The following is a 19,713-nucleotide window of genomic DNA, read 5'->3' as shown; positions in this document are numbered from 1 at the left end:
AAGCGTAGCCCATGTACACCTGTTGGTCAAGCGATGCCCATGTACACCTGTTGGTCAAGCGGTGCTCATATACACCTGTTGGTCAAGCGATGCCCATGTACACCTGTTGGTCAAACGATGCCCATGTAACTTGTTGGTCAAGCGATGCCAATGTACACCTGTTGGTCAAGCGATGACACATCATTCTCTGATTCTCATGATGTTTTAACTCAAAAATATTTGTTTCTTGTTAGTGGCGGCCACTTTAACATTTGTCCTTATACAATCTTTGTTAACGGCGTCCTTTTATGTTCAGTATCAGTGTTTCGGTGGTATCGAGTCTATAAATAGCCATTGTCAATGGTGTCACGCTTGTCTACATTCTGTCAATGGTGTCATGTTTGTCTACATTCAGTCAATGGTGTCATGTTTGTCTACATTCTGTCAATGGTGTCATGTTTGTCTACATTCAGTCAATGGTGTCATGTTTGTCTACATTCAGTCAATGGTGTCATGTTTGTCTACATTCAGTCAATGGTGTCATGGTTGTCTACATTCAGTCAATGGTGTCATGGTTGTCTACATTCAGTCAATGGTGTCATGTTTGTCTACATTCAGTCAATGGTGTCATGGTTGTCTACATTCAGTCAATGGTGTCATGGTTGTCTACATTCAGTCAATGGTGTCATGGTTGTCTACATTCAGTCAATGGTGTCACGTTTGTCTACATTCAGTCAATGGTGTCATGTTTGTCTACATTCAGTCAATGGTGTCATGGTTGTCTACATTCAGTCAATGGTGTCATGTTTGTCTACATTCAGTCAATGGTGTCATGGTTGTCTACATTCAGTCAATGGTGTCATGGTTGTCTACATTCAGTCAATGGTGTCATGGTTGTCTACAGCCTGTCAATGGTGTCATGTTTGTCTACATTCAGTCAATGGTGTCATGGTTGTCTACATTCAGTCAATGGTGTCATGTTTGTCTACATTCAGTCAATGGTGTCATGGTTGTCTACATTCAGTCAATGGTGTCATGGTTGTCTACATTCAGTCAATGGTGTCATGCTTGTCTACAGCCTGTCAATGGTGTCATGGTTGTCTACATTCAGTCAATGGTGTCATGGTTGTCTACATTCAGTCAATGGTGTCACGTTTGTCTACAGTCTGCCAATTGCATCACTTGTAATTGTCTTGCTTGTTTAATCTCGTGTATTTGTTGAGAAATATATAATAGGAACCCCACGAATCACAGAACACTGAAAACATTTGAATGAAATCACATTCAAACACATGACATGTCGGCTTAATATCGACATAACCTTTAGGATAAAGTGTTCAATGCTACAGCTCTACTGACCAGTTGTCGTATCCTGGATATAGAACATAAGGTCATGGCAAGCGACGTTTTCTCTATCCTCAGCAGAACCTGTAGGTCAATGACCTAACATTGACACACCTGACCTGACCAGTTACTTTAACTGAGGCCTGTTGTCTGTAGCATTCAATACTAACTTATTTAATCTTAACACTAAAATATACCTATAAATTAATTATTAGGGTGTCTCCTACTGCTCTTATATAACACTACGGGAGATGACACATCTCGGTAAATACATACATTTAAATCTATTTTTAATTACTTAAAGTTTTTAAAGTAGAATAAAATCAAATAGAAAAAATATTTGCACACCAATTGAACGAAAAACAGTAAGTGTAAAATAGTTCGGAATATTATGAGTAATTTATAAATTCATATGCGTTTTTTTTTTTTGAGAAATCGGAAGTAGCGAAAATTACTACTTTCGGTAAACGGAAATTAATCAAAATGCGATAGAATGCAAAGAATAAGATCCTTTACTTACATGTGAAATTTCGTTAATCTAACTAAAACAGTACTCAAAGTTATAGGCTTTTGAAGAATTGAAAGTAGAATAAATTCCACTTCCATTTATTGGAAATCGCCGAAAAATGTATACAGAAATACAAAATTGATATAATACTTATAGTCTATATAAAATTTATTCAAACTAGCTGTAATGGTACTCAAGTTATCGTGTTTACAGACACACACAGACATACGGACAGAATTGCAAAGTACAGTTTTTCAGACTGGAAAACCAACAATTTTGATATATCAGGATTTATATTGAACCATGTTTAAACAATTCTGAAAAATTACGTCATAACCCCCTTCCCCTACCCTTATTTCTATGGCATGAAAACGTCTCCAGTGTCATGCACGATAGGAAGCTTCCCTTTTTGTTATCTATGCCTTAACGTCCGATTTGACTTTCGGTGACTCTTAGTCCCGACGTCCGCCTTTACGTACATTTTTGGCCGGCTTTGGTTTGTCTGCCTTAACTTTAGGTTCATCTTCGGCCGGCTTTGGTTTGTCTGCCTTAACTTTAGGTACATCTTTGGCTGGCTTTGGTTTGTCTGCCTTAACTTTAGGTACTTCTTCGGCCGGCTTTGGTTTGTCTGCCTTAACTTTAGGTACATCTTTGGCCGGCTTTGGTTTGTCTGCCTTAACTTTAGGTACATCTTCGGCCGGCTTTGGTTGGTCTGCCTTAACTTTAGGTACATCTTCGGCCGGCTTTGATTTGTCTGCCTTAACTTTAGGTACATCTTTGGGTGGCTTTGGTTTGTCTGCCTTAACTTTAGGTACATCTTTGGCCGGCTTTGATTTGTCTGCCTTAATTTTAGGTACATCTTTGGTCGGCTTTGATTTGTCTGCCTTAACTTTAGGTACATCTTCGGCCGGCTTTGGTTGGTCTGCCTTAACTCTAGGTACATCTTCGGCCGGATTTGATTTGTCTGCCTTAACTTTAGGTACATCTTTGGCCGGCTTTGATTTGTCTACCTTAACTTTAGGTACATCTTTGGCCGGCCAAGGTTTGTCTGCTTTAACTTTAGGTACATCTTCGACCGGCTTTGGTTGTTCTGCCTTAACTTTAGGTACATCTTCGGCCGGCTTTGGTTTGTCTGCCTTAACTTTAGGTACATCTTCGGCCGGCTTTGGTTTGTCTGCCTTAACTTTAGGTACATCTTTGGCCTGCTTTGGTTTGTCTGCCTTAACTTTAGGTACATCTTCGGCCGGCTTTGATTTGTCTGCCTTAACTTTAGGTACATCTTTGGCCGGCTTTGGTTTGTCTGCTTTAACTTTAGGTACATATTCCGCCGTCTTTGGTTGGTCTGCCTTAACTTTAGGGACATCTTCGGCCGGCTTTGGTTTGTCTGTCTTAACTTTAGGTACATCTTTGGCCGGCTTTGGATTGTCTGCCTTAACTCTAGGTTCATCTTCGGCCGGCTTTGATTTGTCTGCCTTAACTTTAGGTACATCTTCGGCCGGCTTTGGTTTGTCTGCCTTAACTTTAGGTACATCTTTGGCTGGCTTTGGTTTGTCTGCCTTAACTTTAGGTACTTCTTCGGCCGGCTTTGGTTTGTCTGCCTTAACTTTAGGTACATCTTCGGCCGGCTTTGGTTTGTCTGCCTTAACTTTAGGTACATCTTTGGCCGGCTTTGGTTTGTCTGCCTTAACTTTAGGTACATCTTCGGCCGGCTTTGGTTGGTCTGCCTTAACTTTAGGTACATCTTTGGCCGGCTTTGGTTTGTCTGCCTTAACTTTAGGTACATCTTTGGCCGGCTTTGGTTTGTCTGCCTTAACTTTAGGTACATCTTTGGCCGGCTTTGATTTGTCTGCCTTAACTTTAGGTACATCTTTGGTCGGCTTTGATTTGTCTGCCTTAACTTTAGGTACATCTTCGGCCGGCTTTGGTTGGTCTGCCTTAACTCTAGGTACATCTTCGGCCGGCTTTAATTTGTCTGCCTTAACTTTAGGTACATCTTTGGCCGGCTTTGATTTGTCTACCTTAACTTTAGGTACATCTTTGGCCGGCTTTGGTTTGTCTGCTTTAACTTTAGGTACATCTTCGACCGGCTTTGGTTGTTCTGCCTTAACTTTAGGTACATCTTTGGCCGGCTTTGGTTTGTCTGCCTTAACTTTAGGTACATCTTTGGTCGGCTTTGATTTGTCTGCCTTAACTTTAGGTACATCTTCGGCCGGCTTTGTTTTGTCTGCCTTAACTTCAGGTACATCTTTGGCCGGCTTTGGTTTGTCTGCCTTAACTTTATGTACATCTTTGGCCTGCTTTGGTTTGTCTGCCTTAACTTTAGGTACATCTTCGGCCGGCTTTGGTTTGTCTGCCTTAACTTTAGGTACATCTTTGGCCGGCTTTGGTTTGTCTCCTTTAACTTTAGGTACATCTTCCGCCGTCTTTGGTTGGTCTGCCTTAACTTTAGGGACATCTTCGGCCGGCTTTGGTTTGTCTGTCTTAACTTTAGGTACATCTTTGACCGGCTTTGGTTTGTCTGCCTTAACTTTAGGTTCATCTTCGGCCGGCTTTGATTTGTCTGCCTTAACATTAGGTACATCTTCGGCCGGCTTTGGTTTGTCTGCCTTAACTTTAGGTACATCTTTGGCCGGCTTTGATTTGTCTGCCTTAACGTTAGGTACATCTTTGGCCGGCATTGGTTTGTCTGCCTTAACTTTAGGTACATCTTTGGCCGGCTTTGATTTGTCTGCCTTAACGTTAGGTACATCTTCGGCCGGCTTTGGTTTGTCTGCCTTAACTTTAGGTACATCTTTGGCCGGCTTTGGTTTGTCTGCTTTAACTTTAGGTACATCTTCCGCGGGCTTTGGTTTGTCTGCCTTAACTTTAGGGACATCTTCGGCCGGCTTTGGTTTGTCTGTCTTAACTTTAGGTACATCTTTGGCCGGCTTTGGTTGGTCTGCCTTAACTTTAGGGACATCTTCGGCCGGCTTTGGTTTGTCTGTCTTAACTTTAGGTACATCTTTGGCCGGCTTTGGTTTGTCTGCCTTAACTTTAGGTACATCTTCGGCCGGCTTTGGTTTGTCTGCCTTACTTTTAGGTACATCTTTGGCCGGCTTTGGTTTGTCTGCTTTAACTTTAGGTACATCTTCCGCCGTCTTTGGTTGGTCAACCTTAACTTTAGGGACATCTTCGGCCGACTTTGGTTTGTCTGTCTTACCGTTAGGTACATCTTTGGCCGGCTTTGGTTTGTCTGCCTTAACTTTAGGTACATCTTCGGCCGGCTTTGATTCGTCTGCTTTAACTTTAGGTACATCTTCGGCCGGCTTTGGTTTGTCTGCCTTAACTTTAGGTACATCTTTGGCCGGCTTTGATTTGTCTGCCTTAATTTTAGGTACATCTTTGGCCGGCATTGGTTTGTCTGCCTTAACTTTAGGTACATCTTTGGCCGGCTTTGATTTGTCTGCCTTAACTTTAGGTACATCTTCGGCCGGCTTTGGTTTGTCTGCCTTAACTTTAGGTACATCTTTGGCCGGCTTTGGTTTGTCTGTTTTAACTTTAGGTACATCTTCCGCCGGCTTTGGTTGGTCTGCCTTAACTTTAGGGACATCTTCGGCCGGCTTTGGTTTGTTTGTCTTAACATTAGGTACATCTTTGGCCGGCTTTGGTTTGTCTGCCTTAACTTTAGGTACATCTTTGGCCGGCTTTGGTTTGTCTGCATTAACTTTAGGTTCATCTTCGGCCGGCGTTGGTATGTCTGCCTTAACTTTAGGTACATCTTTGGCCGGCTTTGGTTTGTCTGCCTTAACTTTAGGTACATCTTCGGCCGGCTTTGGTTTGTCTGTCTTAACTTTAGGTACATCTTTGGCCGGCTTTGGTTTGTCTGCCTTAACTTTAGGTACATCTTCGGCCGGCTTTGATTTGTCTGCCTCAACTTTAGGTACATCTTCGGCCGGCTTTGGTTTGTCTGCCTTAACTTTAGGTACATCTTTGGCCGGCTTTGATGTGTCTGCCTTAACTTTAGGTACATCTTTGGCCGGCATTGGTTTGTCTGCCTTAACTTTAGGTACATCTTCGGCCGGCTTTGGTTTGTCTGCCTTAACTTTAGGTACATCTTCGGCCGGCTTTGGTTTGTTTGTCTTAACTTTAGGTACATCTTTGGCCGGCTTTGGTTTGTCTGCCTTAACTTTAGGTACATCTTTGGCCGGCTTTGGTTTGTCTGCCTTAACTTTAGGTACATCTTCGGCCGGCTTTGGTATGTCTGCCTTAACTTTAGGTACATCTTTGGCCGGCTTTGGTTTGTCTGCCTTAACTTTAGGTACATCTTCGGCCGGCTTTGGCTTGTCTGCCTTAACTTTAGGTACATCTTTGGCCGGCTTTGGTTTGTCTTCCTTAATTTTAGGTACATCTTCGGCCGGCTTTGGTTTGTCTGTCTTTACTTTAAGTAAATCTTTAGCCAGCTTTGATTTGTCTGCCTTAACTTTAGTTACATTTTCGGCCAGCTTTGATTTGTCTGCCTTAACTTTAGGTACATCTTCGGCCAGATTTGATTCGCTTGACTTCACTTTAGGTGCATCTCGGGCCAGCTTAGATTCGTCTACCTTTACTTTACGTTCATCTTTGACCAACTTTGATTGGATACTAATTGTAGCTTCCGGTTCAGGTCCCTGTACAACATGCTCCTGATGGCCATCACGTTTGGCCACATTCAAAAGTTGGCTCAGCTTGTTCTCAATGGCTTGTGTGACGAGGATGCCTGGAATAAGACAGGTTGAAAACATTTACAGGACAGACTATGGAAAATTTGTTGTGCTGTTATAGTACCGTTACGGAAATTTTAATGCACATTTAGGTTTTTTTTTATGGTGTTGTTGTGGAACTGTTAGGCAAAGTTATAGTGTTGTTATAGTACTGTCAAGGTACTGTTATAGTACTGCTATTGTACTATTATAGTACTATTACGGTACTGTCATAATATGGTTGTAGCTGTTCTGTTGTGATAATGTTGTGTACTATTTAAGCTTTTTAAAGTCTGTCAGGGTCTTGTCCAAGTTATAATATTCGAATCCTTCCCTTAAAATTCAAGCCCCAATGCTAACCATATACCTAACTCTGGCTCTAATTCCAGATTTTAAGATATTCTTATGTCTAAGCCAAATGTTATACTATGCCAATCACAGCTATGTGAATCGTGTGATGTATGAAAAAAAGAGTTGTGATGTGAATCGTGTGATGTATGAAAAAAAGAGCTGTGATGTGAATCGAGTGATGTATGAAAAAAAGAGTTGTGATGTGAATAGTTTAATGTATGAAAAAAAAGAGTTGTGATGTAAGTCAGGTGATGTATAAGAAAGGGTTGTGATGTGTGTATGGTGATTTATGAGATAGGGCTGTGATGTGAGTCAGGTTATGTATGAGAAAGAGTTGTGATGTGTGTCGTGTGAGATATAATCGAGAAAAGTGTTTTAATTGTCCCTAGTTTCAGCTACTTACATTACCCAATATTGTTCCTGTGATTGTTGTTCTTCTACCATTGATACCCACTACCTGTGATTGATGTTCTAAAACCTGTGGTTGTAGTTCTACTACCATTGATTGTAGTTCTACTACAATTGATTTTAGTTCCACTACCAGTGGTTTTAGTTCTACCACCAGTGATTGTAGTTCTACTATCTGTGCTTGTAGATCTACTACTTGTGATTGTAGTTCTATTACCTGTGATTGTAGTTCTACTACCTGTGATTGTAGTTCTACTATCTGTGATTGTAGTTCTCTACACCTGTGTTGAGGGAATGTGATTCTAAGGAAACGATTCAGAAATGATAGGAAGGGTACATAATATTAGCCTAGGCGTCACTGCCTAAAGAGTGTTACTTGGTTTAGTCCACCCCAACCCAACTACTGAACGATGACAAAGAACACACTTCAAAGGAAAAACTTGTGGAAAGCGTCCCTACACATGTTTACCAAGGGAGGGCATAGGACCATTTCAACTTACGGGTGGCGAGTGGGCAATTGATTATATCATACATTTTATATATAACTTATATTTTTTTACCATTTTGTTCCTAGGGATGGTAGACGTGCTCAAGGGGGGGTCCCGTCCCCCCCTGGAGAGATGCCAGATAAAAACCGAAGGCACGAAGGATAAGACCAGACATGAGCAAGTTCTACAACATCACTGATGAGAGTATAAAGCAAACGTTACTATAGCAACCATTGATAGAATGAAAACTGACTTACAGCAGACAAGAAGCAGTGCTGTGTGGATGAGCTTCATGGTTGGATTCCTGACTTCCACAGACGTTGAAGGGTGCAAGTGTTGGATTCCCGACCTATCCAAACATTGAATTCCTGACGTTATCGATATTGTGATGAATGTTACAAAGCGGTTAATTTATTTAGCGTTATAGTTCATTAAAGTAAGTTAAACTGGAAGTGATCTTACATAAACTTTCTCAAATATTCGTATATAACACTACGGGAGATGGAACATCTCGATATAGACATGATTATTAATCCATTTTTAATTACTTAAACTTTTAAAAATATAATAAAATCTGAAAAAAAAAGAATTGCACACCATGTGAACGCCATAAAATATTTGTATAATAGTTCGGAATATTATTAGTACTTTATAAATTCACATGCGTTTTTTTTTTTTTTAGAAATTGGAAATAGCGAAAATTACAACTTCTGGTCAAATGAAACTACTCAAATTTTACACTTATAAGTGAAATTTTATTAATCTATCTGAAACAGTACTCAACTTATGGGCTTTTGAAAAATTGAAAGTAGAATAAGTTGCACTTCTGGTTATCAGAAATCAATGAAAATTTGAAACTGAATTATAAAAGTGATATAATACTTATGTATGAAATTTCATCCACCTAGCTGCGACGGTACTCAAGTTATATTATGTTTACAGACACACATATACACTCACACACACACAGACATACGGACAGAATGGCATGGTCTAGTTTTTACGAATACATTACGCATAAAACGCCAAAATTTAGAAAAATCTGGAATTATATTTTTTGCCCGATTAAATGAAGTTCCCTAACCTCCGGATGTGATGAAGGGCTGATGTGAAAAAGGTGTAAACTCTTAAAATTTCATGTGATTCTTGTGCACGATTACAATACTTTCTCTATAATCTGTATACGAGAAAGTTAAAATGTAGAACTTGTCTTGTGCCTTTTCCAGCGGAGAGGTGGAACAACCTCACATATTGCACATCTATATTGCTTATATTTCAGTTTCAAAAGAGAGGTGGAACTACCTCACATATTGCACATCTATATTGCTTATATTTCAGTTTCAAAAAAGAGGAGGAACTACCTCACTGATCGTATGTATATAAATGGCCTATATCTCAGTCTAATATAAGTAAAAACATAGATTGCCCCTTTCTCAAATAAAGCTATGACAAAAATCTAAATCTAACATCTAGATGTCCCTTTCCTGTGATTGTTGTTCTATGTTTATGGGATTCTACTACCTGTGATTGTTGTTTTATGTACCGCGGATTGTATTTCTTCTACCTGTGATTGTAGTTCTACTACCTGTAATTGTAGCTCTATGTACCAGTGATTGTGGTTCTATGTACCAGTGATTGTAGCTCTATGTACTAGGTATTGTAACTTTGTGTACCCAAACGAGCTTAGTCTCAAATGTATTAGTTTGGCCAATTAAATATTTGAAAAATCATGCATCGTGTAATTGAAATTGATAATTAATATGGTTATAAAATCCTGATTGTTTAGTATTGTTTCGGACTTAAACAAAAAACAAAACAATAATAATTTTCTAATTTATTTTTACTTTCTCATTTATACGAAATAGGGCCTATATCGTGCAAAAAAAAAAAATCGAGATTTTTGCAAATCTCGACGTTTTACACCTCTCTAAGTCGGAAAAACATAAATTTGCAATCTTGTACGTATGGATTTGTGTGTGTGTGTGTGTGTGTGTGTGTGTGTAAACACGATAACATGAGTACCGTTACAGCTAGGTTGATGAAATTTCATATATAAGTACTTTATCAAAATCGTAGATCCGTATCAACTTTTAAGCGATTTCCGATAACCGAAAGTAGAGCTTTTTCTTCTTTGAATTTATCAAAAGCCTATACCTTGAGTAGTATTCCAGATAGATAAATGAAATTTTACATGTAAGTAAAAGATCTAATATTCTGCCGTCTTTCAAATTTTGAGTAATTTCCGTTGACCGGAAGTAGTAATTTTTCCTCTTTCGGATTTCTCAAAAAATCACAAGAACTTGATTACCCTTACAGCTAGGTTGAAGAAATTTCATAAATAATTATTATATCAAAATCGTAGATCCGTATCAACTTTTGAGTGATTTCCGATAAACGGAAGGGGAAATTTTTCTACTTTGAATTTTTCAAAAGCCTATACCTTGAGTACTATTTCAGATAGACAAATGAAATTTCACATGTAAGTAAAAGTTTTAATTCTCTGCCATCTATCAAATTTTGAGTAAAATTCCGTCAACAGGCAGTAGTAATTTACGCTTTTTCCGATTTCTAAAAAAAAGCAAGTGAATTTACAAAGTAGGCCTACTAATTATATCCCGCACTATTATGCACATTTTATTTGGCGTGCGATTCTTTGTTTCGACGAGATTCTATTCTATTATAAAAAGTTTAAGTTATTAATAATGGATTAAAATGGATTAAAAATATTGTCCATGCCCCGAGTTGCTATCCCCCGTAGTGTTATATTAGAGAATTAGAATTTTCGAGAAGGTTTAGGGGAGATCACTCCCTGTTGATTTTTAATTATTTTTACGCGCTAAGAAGTAAAAAAAAAATTAAGAAATAAGAAATAACGAATTTTATCCGTGTCACTATATATATATATATATATATATATATATATATATATATATATATATATATATATATATATATATATATATATAATTAAGATAACAACATTTACAAACATCTCACCATACCTTTCTTCAAAGTCCTACTGTTGTAAACGTGTTAGGACTATGATGTCGCTTGTCTGATCTGACAAAGGACCCGTTGAACACAAAGGAGAAAAAAAGCATCTAAGTTCACTTAAAACATTCATTTAGGTTGTAAGAAACCCCATTAATCGATCAGAGTTAATGTGTTATGGCTTTAACTCTTTTTTTTCTATCTAGTGAGATAAATCTAGCGTCCAGGTCATGTTTTATGTCTTATTTATTGAAAGCATAAAAAGAGCGTCACTAACCGACCTGTCACTTTAAACAAATAAACCTAACATTCAAAACAACTCCAACCTAATGCGTTCCTTCTCAGACCCCCCCCCCCCCCATCCCTACTTTTTAAAAATCCACCATTGTCTGTTCGATGATCGCCAGGATATGAGGGGCAACTAAGAAATCGATGGCAATGTACAACACTACAACTGACGCAAAGTTCTCTGATTCTCAAGATGTTTTAACTCAAAAATATTTCGTTCTTGTCAATGGCGTCCACTTTTACATTCGTCCTTATACAGCCTTTGCTAATGTCGTCCTTTTATCTACAGCATCGGTGTTTCGGTTGTGTCGAGTTTATAAATAGTCAATGTCAATTGCGTCACGTCTATCTATATTCTGTCAATGGTGTCATGTTTGTCTACAGCCTTTCAATGGTGTCATGTTTGTCTACAGCCTGTCAATGTTGTCAAGTTTGTCCACATTCTGTCAATGGTGTCTAGTTTGTCTGATGTCTGTCAATTGCGTCACTTCTAATTGTCTTGCATGATTAATATCGTGTATTTGTTGAGAAATATATAACAGAACACCACGAATCACAGAACACTGGAAATATTTTAATATAAGCAAGCAAGTTTAAATCACATTCAAACACATGACATGTCGGCGTAATATCGACATAATCTTAAGGATAAAGTGTCCAATCCAAGTGAGCAAATGACCAGTTGTCGTATCCTGGCTAGAGAACTTAAGGTCTCGGCGTGCGACGTTTTCTCAGCTGAGCCTGCAGGTCAATGACCTGACATAGACCTACCTGCAGAGGTGTAGCGACCCTTCCCGGCGCCCGGGTACAAACTTTTCGATTTGTACCCCCCCCCTCCTCAAGATTTCGATTTGCACCCCTCCCTCTCAAACGTTCGATTTGCACCCCCCCTCAAGATTTCGATTTGCACCCCCCCCCCTCAAACTTTCGATTTGCAACCCCCTCAACCTTTCAATTTATTTTTCCAACCAATTTTGGCGCCCCCTAAGGTCGGCGCCCGGGGACATATGTCCCCACCCCTCCGCCCCCCCCCCTCGCTACGGTACTGCCTACCTGACCTAACCAGTTACTATAACCGAGGCCTGTTGTCTGTAGCATTCAATATCTATAATATAAGCGGGCTGAGCGTGTGTCAGTCCGTCATCGCTATAGCTTTTGGAACCATATTAGGGGTCGGCGTGGTCGAGTCGGTAAAGCTCATGGTTGCTAAACCGAAAAGTCTCGAGTTCGAACCCTCGGGCAGATGAGGCTCGTTAGCTGGGGACAGCCACTCTTCTAGGAGAGACAACTCCAAAATTAAACAACTGCTGCCTTGTAGTTTGTTCTTGGTTGGACAAAGGCTATGGAAGCAAATCCAAAAAGAAAAGCAGGCTGAAATCGGAGTCAATGGCCTCAATGGCGCATAACCAGTTGACACGTAACGCTTAATTGTGTTGGAGGCGTGGCAGATAAATCTCGATCCCCTTCAACACTAATAATTAAGAACGAAGAAGAAGAAGAAGAAAGGAACCATAAAAGTAAACATCGCACCATGCTGTGCTTATCAGTGCACCGCAGTGTCTTATTATAAGAAATAGAGTAGGGTTTGTTTATATAACGACATAGAGCTATTTTATAATTGCCACTGTTTTTACTTTTTTTGCATAACGTAAAGAAAATATTAAATACACGCACACTGCTAAAACATATTAAAAGTATTAATGTCAAATATCATTTTCGTTTATATTTCCAGAAAAAGTGGCTACATTTCAATAACATAATAACAGTACGGTAGAAAAATCAAATTAATTTAACTCTTTTTTCTAATTTTGACAAAGGAGGTAATTTAAAAATACATTAAACTCACGCTAATAAAAAATGTGAATGCAAATATACGTTCGTCATAGAAGGAATTAGTGTTGCAATAATATAATTAGCAAAATGTGAATGCAAATTATTCGAATGTGTAAGAGGAAATTATTGTTTGAAAATAATAATTAGCATGGATTGATAAAAGGCATCTTTTATTTATTTTATTCACTAAATGTAGGCCCTACTGTTTATTACTAAGACTTATAATTTTTAATCAACTATTCAGCACTATTATAGATGCGTCATCACGTTCATTAGGTGCGCAATGGTTTGTAAATTTTTAAAATTTAAAGTACTGGAAAAAAAATGCGTGAATGGCGTCAACTTGTTTACTTCCGGAATTGATGTCAACTTTCTTTCATAGTTTTTAGTGTTTTTATTCACTATTTAATCCAAATAAATCTAAGGGAAGTACTACTCATCCATTAGGGTTGAGAATGTAGTTTAATACTAATTTACTAGCCGGTTCTTATTGTGATATTTTAAGTTTTTATATTATTGTCTCATCCATTGTTAAAATGTAAACCGGATATCTATATTCTTAGTTGTTGTAGATCTACTGATGATTCGTTTTCTTTTTCATCTATTTCTACTGATGTCAGCATGATATTCTAATATTACTGGTGAGTGAAAATGTTAGGGACTGGCGTTGTCACCAGAAGCAGCAGAGCTAAGAAGTATCGTTTAAATAAAGAAAAAGCGATATAAAAAAAGATTGCTAACATTTGTGCAGCGGATGATATTCATTTTCAAAAGAAAGATGGAGGACAATGCGTTATCATTGCCTTTAGAAACTCAATTAGCTATGAAAAAGTAAAAAGAATCTTCAAAACTAAATATGCTGGTGTTGTTGAGGAAAGAAGGGATGATGATGGCGCCAATGTTGAAGATAATTATAAATTACCAGGGCTGTCTGTCCATCTGTACCACACGAATAACAAAATTATGGTACAGGGAAAATCTAACGTTGTGTCTGTTTGGGTGGATTCGGAATTTTGCTGTATTCTAAATAACCTAATTACAACAGACAAAGCTGTCGACATGCCTCTACCCATGTCGCCGCCACTATCACTGTCACCACCACCTTCACTGTCCCCACCCAGAGTATTGGAGCTACCCATTTCACAGCCCATGATTATGTCTGCTTCCAACAGTGACAATCAATGTGCAGAGGATACGATCAATACCAATCCGTTAGCTGGTGTAACACCTATAAATAACTATACATTTTCATCAAACCTATCTCAACCAACTGATTTGCTTAGTCCAAAAATATCATTTCTTCAAACCACACAACTGGATAATAACTTAAGATCGTTTATTCTTAACGAGATCACCTGTGTTAAAAAAGCTTTTAAAGCGGAGAAATTGCTGTTTAACAGCCAACTAGAACAACTCCGAGTCGAAAACGCTGTCTTAAGGGATGAAGTCAAGAGACTATCTAATGAAGTGCATAGCTGCAAAGATATACACGTTAACCTTAAGAAGCGTTTGGTGGATCAAGAAAATGTTTCTGCGTCACTAAAGAAACACCTCACAACCAAGAATCCCTCTTGCAGCACAATATCCACCTCAACATGTGAGGATAATTATCAACTAATAAATGAAACAAAAATCACATCGGCAGGCATCATGCAAGAAGCTCCGTTCCCAATCCCTGTTAAAATTACACAACGTGATGACAGAGCGCGAATCAAACCATCGGAACATTCGAGTCCCAGCACCCTGCAACGACCACGAACTAAAAGCAATTCTACACAATACAGCGTCCCAACGGTCAAGGCTGTTCATGTCCCTGTTGTCCAACGCTCTACTCACTATGCCACTAATAGAGATAGCACACAACATGTCGCCGCCCCCTACACCAACCAAACAACGAAACACCATCTGATCCTTGGTGACTCTACACTTAAAGGTCTCCATCCTGATCAAATGGCCACGGATCATTACGAGCGTGTATCGGTAATAGCGCTGCCTGGGGCAAATTTTGAAAAAATTAGGGACGTTATTAGTAGCCGATCACGTGACTCTAATACCACAACTGTAACCTTACATTGTGGTGTCAACGACAGTCTATCAAACGTCAGGCTGTCACAAGCTAATATGCTAGAAATTGTGAGAAGTATCACTCACAAATTTCCCAACGCAACAATCCGATTTTCATCCATCGTACCCCCATGTCGGGGCAAGGGTAGGCAGTTGATAGATATAAATAATAGATTTTTACAGTCTTTCTGCATTAGTTATAAATACTGTTTTATAAACAATACACCTTTTTTCACTGCGAAGTCAGGTGCCCCGAGACAACGCTTGTACAGTGACAGTATTCATTTGACTAAAATTGGAAGCAGCATTCTCGCTAAAAATATAAAGTATCCCCAAAGAGCCGTCAGCTTAACAGATAAAGACCATGTGCAACTTTCAAACGTAAAAGGTACAACGTCTGATTTGGTTTCGACTGTTGATTTGCTTCCAACAATATCTTCAGATCAATTGAACTCTAGCCCAGGCTTACATCACTTAATGGGCTTTAGCCCTTTGTTGCTTCATCAAGCTCTAATGTTGTCGCTTAAGCGCCTTCCTGGAACCTAACTTTTTTCACTTACTATTTACTAGTTTAGCTCACTGTACTATTTTAATTATAGTGAAGGCAGTGTGAAGAGCAGCGAGTGTTTGTTTATTGGATGACAAAGCGTGTAATTGTAAGACAATTATATTGATTCTGTTTAATTAGTTCATTATATTGATTTTTGTTTATAACATCTCTTATTCATTGATATTTTATTATCTTTATGCATTGTCTATTTTCATCATCCTGGCCCTCACAAAGTGGGCTAAAATTGGGCCATTTAAATATTTTCCACATATTTAATAAACACCATGAAGTTCTAAAAATTTTAAACAATTCCAACAATCCTTTCCATATCTTTGGTTTCTCTGAAACTCGATTACAATCTTTTATAAATGATGTTGAGATATCCGTCTCTGATTATAACCTAATACGCCGAGACCCATCCTTACACAAAGAAACTGGCCTTTGTGTCTATGTCCACTCCTCAATTCGTTTCAAGTACAGGATGGATCTGTCAACGGACAATATAGAATGTATTTGGATTGAACTCGAAAAAAGCAAACACCATCCGGCCATTTTAATTTGCTTCCTTTATAGAAATCCCTGTGAAAACATGGATTGGTATGATCGTTTTTGCTCCATGATGGATACCGTTTTATCTACTAACAATGAATATATCATATTGGGAGATTTTAATATAAATTTATTAAAACCTCAAGGATATTGGCAAGATATTATTGATTCTTTGAATCTTAAACAATTTGTGCACACGGCTACCAGGGTAAATGATAAATCAAGTACAATAATTGACCACATCTACGCATCACCTGACTGCAACCTAATAGAGGTCTGTGTCCCCTCTTGTGGTGTTAGTGACCACTTCCCTGTTTGTTGTACTTTTTCGACAAAAAGATTATGTGTACCTTCGCGGCAACACATAACTATAAGTTATCGCTCTTTTAGAAAATTTAATGAAAATCTTTTTCTTTCGGATTTATTGGCTGCCCCCTTCTGCAATGTATACAATTATAATTGTCCCGATCTTGCCATTTCTGAATGGCTGCGTATTTTCTATACTATATATGACAAACATATTCCTAAAATCTCTAAAAGAGTTAAGACTACATACAAACCTTCTTGGTTTAACAACAATATCGAATCTGCAATTAATAAAAGAGACTGGCTTAAACGTTATGGAACTTCTGAGGACTTTTGTAGGCAGCGAAATTATGTCAAACTGCTCGTGCGTAGGTCGAAGAAGGAGTATTTTAATAAGCTGCTGTCAGGGAAACCTAATTCCAAATCTATCTGGACTGCTATAAATCAAATAATTAGAAAAAAACGCACATGTAATACAGCTGGACATTGCCAGATATCTGCTGATGACTTTAACAATCATTTTATATCATCTGTAGCGCTCAACACAGATGCTGATTACACAATCAGTGAGGAGCTTAAAAAATTTTGTAATTCTGCTCACCGTGGTAGGACAGAGCTGATCATTCCGATTCTCACTGTTCATGAAGTTTATGTTAGCCTAAGATCTCTTAAACCGTCTTCAACAACTTCGTTTGATGATATTTCTAATAATGTATTGAAGATTTCAGCTCCAATAATTTCCGAAGTTTTAACCTATGTCTATAACCTCTGTATTGCCAAGCATTATTACCCGACACATTTTAAGCATGCTAAGGTTATACCACTACACAAAAAAGGTAACATCCAAGATGCTAATAACTACAGGCCAATTTCTATACTTTCTTCCCTCTCCAAGCCACTAGAAATACATATAAACAAATGCATTTCATATTACCTAGAAAAGTTCAAGCTTTTCCATAGTAATCAGTCTGGGTTTAGAAAGTTTCATTCTTGTCACACTGCTCTGATTAAGATGAATGAAAACTGGCTTATAAATATTAACAAAAACCTACTCTGTGGCTCGCTGTTTGTCGATTTCAGAAAAGCCTTTGATTCTATTGATCACACCATACTTCTTAAAAAACTAATTCCATACAAATTCCACGACTTTACAGTTAGGTTACTTCACTCCTTTTTATCTAACCGATCTCAACGCGTGTTTCACCTTAATACCATCTCTTCACAGAAATATGTTAATATAGGGGTTCCACAGGGCTCAATCTTAGGTCCTTTACTTTTTTCTTTATACATTAATGATCTTCCATTACATATTGACGCTGGTCAGTGCGAGATGTTCGCTGATGATACTTCTTTGCATGTTTTGCAGACAGTGCTGAGTCACTCAGTTACAAACTTCAAACATGTGCCAATCAGCTTGCAACTTGGACAAAATTTAACAAAATGAAACTTCACCCCGATAAAACCAAGTCAATGTTTATTACAACTCACCAGAAACGCCTTCGTCTTCCATCCACCGCATTAAACATTACTATAGACAATTCAAACATTGAACAGGTAGACAGTTACAAATGCCTAGGATTGTTTATAGATCACAACCTCACTTGGTCTGACCATATTCATTTTCTAAGAATGTCCTTATTAAAGACAACCTTTCAGTTAGCAAGGATAAAGAACTTTCTCAACTATAGGAGCAGGCTGGTTTTTTATGAGGCTTTTATTCAATCCAGGTTGGATTATGCTTCTGTAGTGTGGAGCGGCAGCTTTATATCTAAGCAGCGTCCTCTTCTTTCTTTACAAAAAAGGGCTATAAAACTGGTTACTGGCTTGTCTAGTAGTCTGGATTCTTTTCTTACAACTAAAATACTTCCATTAAATAAAAAGATAATATATACTAAATCAATTTTCTTATATAAAATATTCCACGAAACAGCCCCCTCTTACTTATCAGATCTATTTTCTTTTAACATAAAATTAAATCGTCGTCTCAATTTACCATTCCCTTATTCAACCTTTTTCCAAAAACATAGCTTCGCCTACTCTGGTTCTAATTTGTGGAACAATCTTCCTAATAAAATAAAGCTATCTAGATCTGAAAATATATTCAAATCTAAATTAAAACTAAAATTATTTAATGACCTAACTGACTCATTGTAACAATTCTCATTCATCTATTATATTCTCTTTTTTATCTCATTATGTATGATAGCTATGTACCATTGTTTCTTTATTCCACATTTTCAGTGCTATGTGTTACTGCTATGTGTTATTGAATTGCTTTATTTGTTTAAACGGCCAATGTGAAAAAAGGCCTTTGTGCCTACAATTGTAACCGTTGTTTGAATAAATTTGAATAAATTTGAATAAATTTGAATAAATTTGAATAAATTTGAATAAATTTGAAAATTTGAATTTGTAGGTAAAACACGGATATTTTAAATACTGCCTATTATTTATACTGTTTACTAATTATTATTCTATCTTTCGGTTTGCGGACAAGCTAGGGGTTTTATAGGAGAGGCGTAGCGAGGGGGGGGGGGCATACGTCCCCGGGTGCCGACCTTAGGGGGCGCCAAAGTGGGTTGGAAAAAAATTGCGAGGGGGGTGGTGGAAATCGAAAGTTTTAGGGCGGGGGGGGGGGGACAGGGGTGCAAATCGAAAGTTTGAGGGTGGTGCAAATCACCGGAAAGGGCGCGATTTGGCGCTACGGGCTAGACTGTGAGCAATATGCCTTTATGATTGCATTTGAATTGTGTTTATGTTATGAGTGTTGTGTTTGTTTTTTCGTTTGTGTTTTTTTTTGCGTTCGTTTGTGTTGTGTTTAGTTTTGTTCTGTTCCCATGTTGGTACATTTAAATAAGATTTACCGTGGCGGAGCACGGGATACAGCTAGTGACCTTATATAGCGATTTAACCTTAACACTAAAATATACAGAAAAATTAATTATTAGGGTATCTCCAACTAATGACAAGTAGTCTATTCTTTTAGAACAATCTAAAAACGGAATCAAATGATCCGGTTTTTGAAAATTAAAATAAACCGGGAGTGATCTCCCCTAAAGTTTCTAAACACTACGGGAGATGGCACATCTCGATATAGACATAATTTTTAATCCATTTTTAATTACTTAAAGTTTTTAAAATAGAATAAAATCTCGTAGGAAAAAGAATTGCCTACCAAGTGAACGAAAAACAGTAAGTGTAAAATAGTTCGGAATATAATGAGTACTTTATAAATTCATATGCGGTTTTTTTGAGAAATCGGAAATAACGAAAATTACTACTTTCGGTAAACGGAAATTAATCAAAATTTGATAGAAGGCAAAGAATAAGATCATT

General features: G+C 38.0%; 2 protein-coding genes across 2 annotated transcripts; both read right to left on the bottom strand.

Annotated features, from left to right (window-relative positions):
* Positions 1 to 1,028: 1,028 nt before the first annotated feature.
* LOC131951836 (titin homolog) lies at positions 1,029 to 4,958 on the bottom strand. The gene is made up of 4 exons (XM_059314234.1): positions 4,905 to 4,958; positions 4,033 to 4,395; positions 3,109 to 3,639; positions 1,029 to 1,058 (listed from the first exon to the last, which is right to left on the bottom strand). Exons 1-4 carry the CDS (start codon positions 4,956 to 4,958, stop codon positions 1,029 to 1,031), a joined length of 978 nt encoding a protein of 325 aa, XP_059170217.1.
* A 242-nt stretch (positions 4,959 to 5,200) lies between these two features.
* LOC131951835 (protein translocase subunit SecA-like) lies at positions 5,201 to 10,893 on the bottom strand. The gene is made up of 5 exons (XM_059314233.1): positions 10,799 to 10,893; positions 8,054 to 8,145; positions 5,755 to 6,566; positions 5,306 to 5,640; positions 5,201 to 5,210 (listed from the first exon to the last, which is right to left on the bottom strand). Exons 2-5 carry the CDS (start codon positions 8,088 to 8,090, stop codon positions 5,201 to 5,203), a joined length of 1,194 nt encoding a protein of 397 aa, XP_059170216.1. The 5' UTR covers positions 8,091 to 8,145; positions 10,799 to 10,893.
* Positions 10,894 to 19,713: the final 8,820 nt, after the last annotated feature.

The sequence above is a fragment of the Physella acuta genome, unplaced genomic scaffold, assembly GCF_028476545.2.
Source record: "Physella acuta isolate Inbredline_101_S28 unplaced genomic scaffold, ASM2847654v3 ptg000831l, whole genome shotgun sequence".
Lineage (NCBI taxonomy): Eukaryota > Metazoa > Mollusca > Gastropoda > Physidae > Physella > Physella acuta.
This window is presented reverse-complemented; position numbering and strand designations above follow the sequence as displayed.